Source organism: Amblyomma americanum, chromosome 9, assembly GCF_052857255.1.
Source record: "Amblyomma americanum isolate KBUSLIRL-KWMA chromosome 9, ASM5285725v1, whole genome shotgun sequence".
NCBI classification, from domain to species: domain Eukaryota; kingdom Metazoa; phylum Arthropoda; class Arachnida; order Ixodida; family Ixodidae; genus Amblyomma; species Amblyomma americanum.
In genome coordinates this window covers 101152729-101160776 of record NC_135505.1, presented here as the reverse complement: position 1 = coordinate 101160776, position 8048 = coordinate 101152729, and the positions used below count along the sequence as shown (strand labels likewise).

The following is an 8048-nucleotide window of genomic DNA, read 5'->3' as shown; positions in this document are numbered from 1 at the left end:
AAGCGGCCTAAGCGATGCGCTCTTTCAATGTTGGCGGAATCGATTGATGTGCTTAACTTATCTACGCAGAAAGAAATCACGACCGTTTCAGATTGCTCCCATGTTTCATCCGCCGTATCAGGTAGTCCGAAGAACAGCAGATTATTTCGGCGAAGTCGGTTTTCCGAGTCGTCACATTTTTCTTTGAGGATTCGAATTTCAGATGAAAGGCTGTGAATAGCCGGGTTTGAATTAGGCGTTGGACTGACATCGTTGCACTGACTTGTTGCGACAATTTTTTCGAGTGCATCGACGCGCGATGAGAGGCTACTGACCAAGCTTTGGAAATTCGACTGGGAAGCACGAATCACTGCAAGTTCAGACAGAACGGATTTTTGTGCAAGTTCTAAGCATGACAAACTTTCAGCAATAGAATCAAGAGACGGAGGAGGACCAGGATTTAACTCGATGTCGCCCGACAGGATAAGAAGCAAGGAGACAAAGTGAGCATGTACGGCGAGGGAAAGTAAGCATCGACACAAAAACGCTTGGCAACGCTTGACTGTGTCTGAGGGGCACGACACCGCAAATAAGCATGGATCGCTAGAGCGAGTACAAGATGCGCATGGCAAATAACCAACCTGCAGCAAGAAGAAGGGCATTCTCGTGACCATGCTCGTAGCGGTGCGGTGCCCCAAGTGGTCCGTGAAGGGTGGGTGGCTTTGTAGGAGTGCACCCGCGCAGATAGTGGCCTGGGGTTGCCAGGCGAAGATCCGGTCAAGAGCTGGAAAAGGCGATGACGGTCGAACGATGCTTTCATGCTGATTCCAGCCGGGCTCTTCACAAATTCCCGCATCAGTGGTGACGTTGCAGCCAAGGCAGGATAACATCGGCAAGAGTTGCGACAGCAGGAAGGCCTGCAGCAAGAAGAAGGGCATTCTCGTGACCATGCTCGTAGCGGTGCGGTGCCCCAAGTGGTCCGTGAAGGATGGGTGGCTTTGTAGGAGTGCACCCGCGCAGATAGTGGCCTGGGGTTGCCAGGCGAAGATCCGGTCAAGAGCTGGAAAAGGCGATGACAGTCGAACGATGCTTTCATGCTGATTCCAGCCGGGCTCTTCGCAAATTCCCGCATCAGTGGTGACGTTGCAGCCAAGGCAGGATAACATCGGCAAGAGTTGCGACAGCAGGAAGGCCGAGGCTGCTCCCGCCTAGAGGTGTACGTAGACGCATCGGCGCGCCGCCGCCGACTCCCCCTTTCCACATTGCACTGCCTATGCACTACCCTGCTGCTTTTTTGTGCTGCCGTGCTTTATCCACTCCCACTTTGCTCCCTTATAATTGAAAACCCTCCATGGTGCTCCTCTATTTCTCCTCACCATCACTGCCTGGCACCACAGATAGTGCTCCTTCCTGCTGTTCAGCCTTGCAGCCACCACATTCCTCACCCTCTGCATTGTGACACTGCGTGCAATGCTTTGTACTTGCTGTAGGACCCCTAGGATTTATGACACGACTGATTGGTTACTTGACTTGGTGGGTCACTTCATATGACCAATGGATCACATAATAGCGAAGAAGCACTGCATTGTTTAGGCATGGCATGAAGAGTCAGGCTTCACAAAAGTAAAGATCAAATATGTTACCAGAACACACAATATGATTGCTGCCACGAATTCTGCAGCACTATGAGCTCTTCTAGTGGGCAGTTTGACTCCTGCTGTTCATGAATTTAATATTCCCTGACGGGCTACTACCATAACTTTACCTTACTCTTGCCTGTTTCAGGGTTTCCTTAGCCAGAGTGCATATCACTAGCTGCTGCCCATTTTTGTAATGTCATAACTGGCTCATATGTCGCCAGCTGCAGGCTATTTCTCTAATCACAAGGTGCTCGTTTTGTATTTAAGTTGATGCTGTTGCGAAACGTTTGCATTTGACACTTGCGCTCCTTATTAGTCTGAGCTTGCAGATTTGTTAGTCATACCTTATAAGTGAACACTTGCAGTTCACTTCCTTTGACGTGCTTTTTTATCGCCTCTCTCCAGTTTTTGTCAATGTGCCAGGCACATAGCAAGCGTAGCTCTGCGTCGCCCATGACAGCTGTACAGGCGTTGTAGAATGCAGGTGCATCGTCGCTCATGAATACACGAGCTTTTAATCCTCCAATCTTCTGCTTGATGGTGGCGAAGAAGGTCTTCATCGCCTTTTGGTCGATGCGGTTTGTAATGCAAAAAGCGACTGGGAATCCTGCCCCGAATTCGTCTACGCACAGCAGGGTGACCAGCTGGAAGTCATAGCCTGTGGAATAGAGTAGCGATGAAATACTGTAAAACGTTCATACGTTCCCAGTTCATACGATTTCCCGGTTGTTACGCTCGAAATCGCGAACATTACCCATGTGAATTTTACCCATTCATTTTTTCCCTTTCACGATAAACAAATGCCATCGTCGGCCTGAAAGAATTGTCAATGTTCCTTCTACAGTGTTTTCCTGAGCTCTGCTTGAGGCATGTTTTCAATGAGTTTCTTTATATTAGTTACACTATTTTGTATTATTTGTTCTTGTTGTGGTTGGTATTCTTTCTTTTTGTCCTTGACTTCTGTATATTGCTATGTTTATAATCCCCCTACAATAATGCCGCATGGGCAATGTAGGTATATGCATAAATAAATAAATAAATAAACATTAAAAATGGCCCCTTGGATCTTGCACTATATTTTTCCCGGTTAATATGTTGCTGGAAAACACAATTTTCTGGCTACTACATTTAAAAATTTCGACAAATTGTGGTCAAATGTGGTCAAAAGTGAAAGGAGGCGAAGTTTCTACGAACAACAGCGATGCACTTATATACGAATGGGCCGTGTCAGGGAAACGAAGCTTAAAATGCAGAAACACTGCTACAATCAGCTACCGCTGTGTCTTTCCCACAGTACTTGGGAGCAAAGGAGCGAAGAATCCGAAAATGGCAAGGAAGAGATTTTGGTTACTTTCGTCACTGCCATCGACGGACCGGATGTGTTACAAATTTCCTTCTGCCCTAAAGACAGTGCGAATGCCGACTGAATTCAGTGAGCACTGGGATAGGAGCTGTTCAGCTCTTGTGCCAAGAAATACCCATCGACATTTTTAAAAAGTGAAATTGTCCAAAAATGTCTTCTTATCTCATTCAACAGTTAATAAAATCAGGCGGTTTGGATCATATGGTTTTCTGGATAATAAGTTTTTTTTTGCAATTAAAAAAAACTTATCGAGTTTTTACTGTACTTTTTCCTTTCAGAGCAGGGGTAACCATACCAGTGTCATTATTGTTTCGACGGTTTTTACAGAACATACATGCACTGTGCACCACATGTAGGATCCTTGCAGAAGGCCATGTAGCAGTCCCATTCTAAATTGCGCTCAATCTAAATTACACTCAAAAGACAATTGCCACTTTTCATTCATCACCAAGTATAGCTGCATTCACACAAGCACTTCCTATTGGTTTCCTGTTCCTAGTGATTTCTTCCACTGTGGTGTGCAGCAGAAAATCTCGAAGACAAATATTTAAGTTCACCTTAAGAGCATGATGCAATAACGTTAAAACGACCCCTACGGTCCCTTGTGGTCCCACGGGGCACCTTGTTACCATAACACTGCTTTATTACAGATCATCCATATTGATTGTTTACTCTAATTAGTGACCCTAATTAAGTATTCGTGCACTGTAATCCACCTACTGTATGCCACCGTGGTGGCTCAGTGGGTAAGGCGCTCGGCTGCTGACCCGAAAGATTTGGGGGTCAAACCCGGCTGCGGCGGTTGAATTTTCATGGAGGCGAAATTCTAGATGCTAGTGTGCTGTGCGATGTCAGTGCACGTTGAAGAACGCCAGGTGGTCGAAATTTCCGGAGCCCTTCACTGCGGCATCCCTCATAGCCTGAGTTGCTTTGGGACGTTAAACACAATACACCAAACCAAACCAGTTCGCCTACTGTTGTGAGATGCTCATAGAAGGCCTTCGTTTATCACCTGAACAAACTTTTCTAGAGGTAGTTTGCTCGGCTCCAGACCTCGAGGACAGCGGTTCGATCCACTTGACCATCTTATTTCTTTTCAGCCAAACTGCTTTTTTGCATCACTGCCCTCTTGACCAGTCAGGATTTTTCAGTCATGATGATGCCGAGTTTTCCACCGAACGGGAGCTTTAGCGGTATCGCGTTCATACATAAAAAAGACAGAAGTTGCAACGTTTCTCTCAGCACATTTCAATTTCCCACTGTCCTCAGCTCCAAAGCGTTGCTGTATCTCGTGGCATGTGCGAACTCAACTCCATTATATAGCTTCATTAATCTGGACCACCGATGACGGCTGTAGACTTTTCACAAAAACTTGATACAGTTAACATTTCGTAGGGGAGCCCTTTGCTTCAGCCACTGCTTGACAGTGCAAAAGCATGCAGTCCAGAAAATTGTGTGTTTCTGTACTCTGGCAGTGGCCGCTGTGTTTTTCAGAGGGCTCACCAACTCTTGCCGGAGAGGTTCAATTGGATGAGGTCGTGTGATTGCAAAGCTACTCCACAAAGTCTGCCATTCTCTTGAACAAATTTTAACAAGAGGAGTGCTCAGGCGACTTGTCCTGCTGAAATACACATTTTCGGGCAAACTTCTTGTGTGGAAGCACAATGTTTTTATAAATTTACTTATAAAATTATTTCATCATTATACATTGAATTCACATACATATTGAATCCCATTGTTACAAAATGAACTCTGATTTGTTGGACAAAATCTTTTTGTATATTTTTAATTTCATTTTTTTTCCCAGTGGTCACTTGTCCATTTTTATGTATTTTTAATTTTTAAACAGTCTACAATATTATCCGCAGTCTTCTCTTTTTAGCCCATATTCCAACTGCATATGTAGACAGTGTCTTTTGCTCTGTAGTCATACTTGCAAAGAATTTCTAGTGCTTACCTGTTGTCCCGTGTGTCCCGTCTATACAGACACGGTCCGGCCCAATGGTTCTCAGGAGCTGCTGCTGTGGTTCCGTCGTAAGTACCATCATAAAGTCTGGCGCGTTAAGGAGGTCACTTTCTTGCCTGTCCAAGGCATCGGGTAGGTCATCAACATTTTGATGTTTAAAAAAGATGACGGGATTGTCCTCTTCTTTTTTCATTTTGTCCACCCACATACAAACACTGGTGCAATTGTCCGCATGAAGGCGCTCGGGGTGGCCGATGTTGTTGTCTCTCATTATATTATATAAATCCTGCCTTGTTAACAGATGAATCCTCTTGAGCGATCCATCCATTTGGTCTCAGACACCATCGAGAACACGGTCCAGTGTGACTCCTTCTCTGAGTTTGGCTTGCAAGAATGAAGGAAATGATGACAATGTATTAAAAAAGTTAGGAGAACTGCTTCATTTAGCTATTTACTGAAATGTAATGAGACCAGAATTCTAACATGAGGGTCACCTTTGTGGCTGCAAAATGGGGGGAAAAAAACATGCAATTGTAACATGAGGGTTGAGTTAGTGCATAAAGGAAAAGAAAACAAACAGGAGCGCAATTTGAGGAATGACGCTGCGGTGTATGGAAAAATAAGTTGAAGTTTCAGAATTACATTAACAAATGGCTTGCACGTGCCCTTTCTGTTTCAAGAGAGCTATGCAAAAGACTATCAGAGAAGGCTGATACGAAGAGAAGTACAGAGTCCCAACACGCCATCACTGCATTGACCATGTACTCCAGATGCTCATCGTAAACTGCTCCCGGTCTCGACCATGGCGAGTCATGCCTTTGGAACGGCTGTGGCTGTTCTCGGCAGCATTTCAAGAGACCAAGAAATGGTATATACTCAGGTTAAAAGCGTACGACCAATCGGTATCCCAGCACTCATCAGAGGACCATAAAAATTATTAAGCTAGCTTCATTAACACCCAAGTTATCGGTGATTAATAATGATGCTCCTCCTTGCCCCCTCAACTCATCCATCAACAAAACAGGTCAGGAGTGCACCCCCTCAATGCCCCATATAGCTCTGCTTCACCCTTGCTGCAGGATAAAGAGATGTGCTGACAGTGTAGAGATTCTGAGCAGACTGATCTTGTTCTTCACAAAACAAATTAGGAGAAGAGAGGGGAAGCAGAGTGACTAGACGTTTTGATGGCTGCGTAGGTGTGAGGCACGTCAAGTTGTCGACGAGTGGCGTGGATGTGCAAGGCATCTTGTGTGACTGACCCACAGCGGCACCAGTGCGTCCCGTTGCTTCCTCTCATATTTTTGACAGATACATGCGGTTTCTACTTTATATAAATCGAATGCAGTTGGCCATTAAACGGATATAGTGAGCTCCCCAGCACCAAACTATGCCCGTTCGGATGGCAGGTAGCGGGTTTCGTCGGACTGCACAAGCGACTGGTGGTGATGCGGCAAGCGTCACACTCGCCTGCAACGGGGCGTGAGGTTGCAGCCCTGCAGTGAGCATGCGTTTACGCCTCTGGCATCCTCCGGCAGTGCCATCGAAGCAGCAGCGCACGTACCTGTAAGCTTGCAGTAACAATCCTGCCCTTATGTTGCCTGTCGCAGAGGTGGTGAAAACAGCAAGAGCTTTTGTTCTGACGTACCGCTTTCCACGCAGCAGGGCTGTAATGCGGGAAAGCCATCGTAACCAGTGCTTAACCCTTCGTTTGCGGTGCTGTGCGGGGAAGCCAACCTAATTGGCGCGCGGTTTTCTGTCGCCTTTGAAAAAGCCAGGAGCACCTTTGTAACACCACCAGAACCAGAGAAAACGTCCCGCCGTTTCTCTAGTAAGGCTCGCCAAAATTGCTGGCCCTTCAATGACTAAATTGCACCACTGTTTTGCACGTTTCTGGCGAAATTTTATATGATGAATTTCAGCTACAGTGAACTATTTTACAGTTCATTACTTGTTCGCTATAACGAGGTTTCATTGTATACCTTTACAGAGCTACAGGAAGTTGTATATTTTTGCGATTTCGCATTATACACACGAAAAAGGCCTTTCACTTGTAGACCTTTCTGATGCCCCCCCCTTTTTTTTCAGATTTGCACTACCCCAGATGCCCAATGATAGCATTGTTCATCTTTGAAGAAAGAAGGATAATTATTCTCTTACCAGCAATGGCAGCTCTCTCCGTGTTGGACAGCAGTGAGTGGCACAAGCGGAAGTCATGGCCCCGATGCGTGCTTTGTAAGACAACTGTTATGCCGGTCTTCCCCTCTGTCACAGTCATTCCAGCAAAGCAGACTTTTCCACATTTTGTACTTCCTTGCGACTTCATCATTCGCTGTCCTGTGCTTAAGAAACATATGCAGAGTTAACCAGCTGCTTATACGTGTGTGCCACAGACAAGTCCACCTAATCAGGCAGCAAGGTATGTTGCTCGGCTAGTTCGTTTGGTTACAGTCATTCTAGAAAGAGCACACTGGCAGACGATGGACAGGACGAGGAAAAGGCACAACTGTGCTAAACTAACTGCTTCATTTCCAGAGGCACTGACCTACACCTTTGTACTTAAACAGAAAGTTGACAAACAAAACAATGCAGAGGTCTGTGTGTGCGAGGTTATCCAAAGATTTAACAAGGCAAGAACAGCATGTGATGCCACACTTTTTAGTCCTTCACCACTAGATGCTTGTTCACAAAAAAAAAGCCGTCCTGTCTATGGATGAGGCCTCCACCTGCCACGGTTGGCAGGTGACAAATTGGAGAGAAGTAATCCCTTGTCCTTTTCATGCGGTACCACTATGTAGGTCACTAGCAAAAAAGCCGTTGTGTTTGTTCTGAAGCCTGGTGGTGCCTTGGTGAATGAGAACTGCCGGTTTCACGGCAGCTGCAGCCACGTGGAAAGGCTGAATCCGGGCACGCCAGCTGCAGCTAAGTGTAAAGGCAGCAAATGCATGGCGCCACCTGCCGCTTAAATTATCTAAAAAATTGTCAAGCGTTCCTATGCTTCCTATGCGCAGTTCATTTAATGATCAAATTGGAGCTAATTGTTTTTCTTTTCCTATCGTTGTCACCACTAACAAAGGATGTTACATGCACAGAAAATTATGCC

General features: G+C 45.8%; 1 protein-coding gene across 1 annotated transcript; it reads right to left on the bottom strand.

The window, feature by feature from the left end:
- Positions 1-1321: 1321 nt before the first annotated feature.
- On the bottom strand, positions 1322-5276 carry LOC144103896 (uncharacterized). The gene is made up of 2 exons (XM_077636603.1): positions 4940-5276; positions 1322-2277 (listed from the first exon to the last, which is right to left on the bottom strand). The coding sequence occupies exons 1-2, from the start codon at positions 5274-5276 to the stop codon at positions 1958-1960; spliced, it is 657 nt and encodes a 218-aa protein (XP_077492729.1). The 3' UTR covers positions 1322-1957.
- Positions 5277-8048: the final 2772 nt, after the last annotated feature.

Bases quoted from the DNA above. Each gene is read 5' to 3' on its own strand.
- LOC144103896 (XM_077636603.1), bottom strand. From the start codon at position 5,276: ATGGATGGATCGCTCAAGAGGATTCATCTGTTAACAAGGCAGGATTTA. The intron at 2,278-4,939 runs GTAAGCACTAGA...TCTATTCCACAG, and splicing joins CGGGACACACGGGACAACAG to GCTATGACTTCCAGCTGGTC.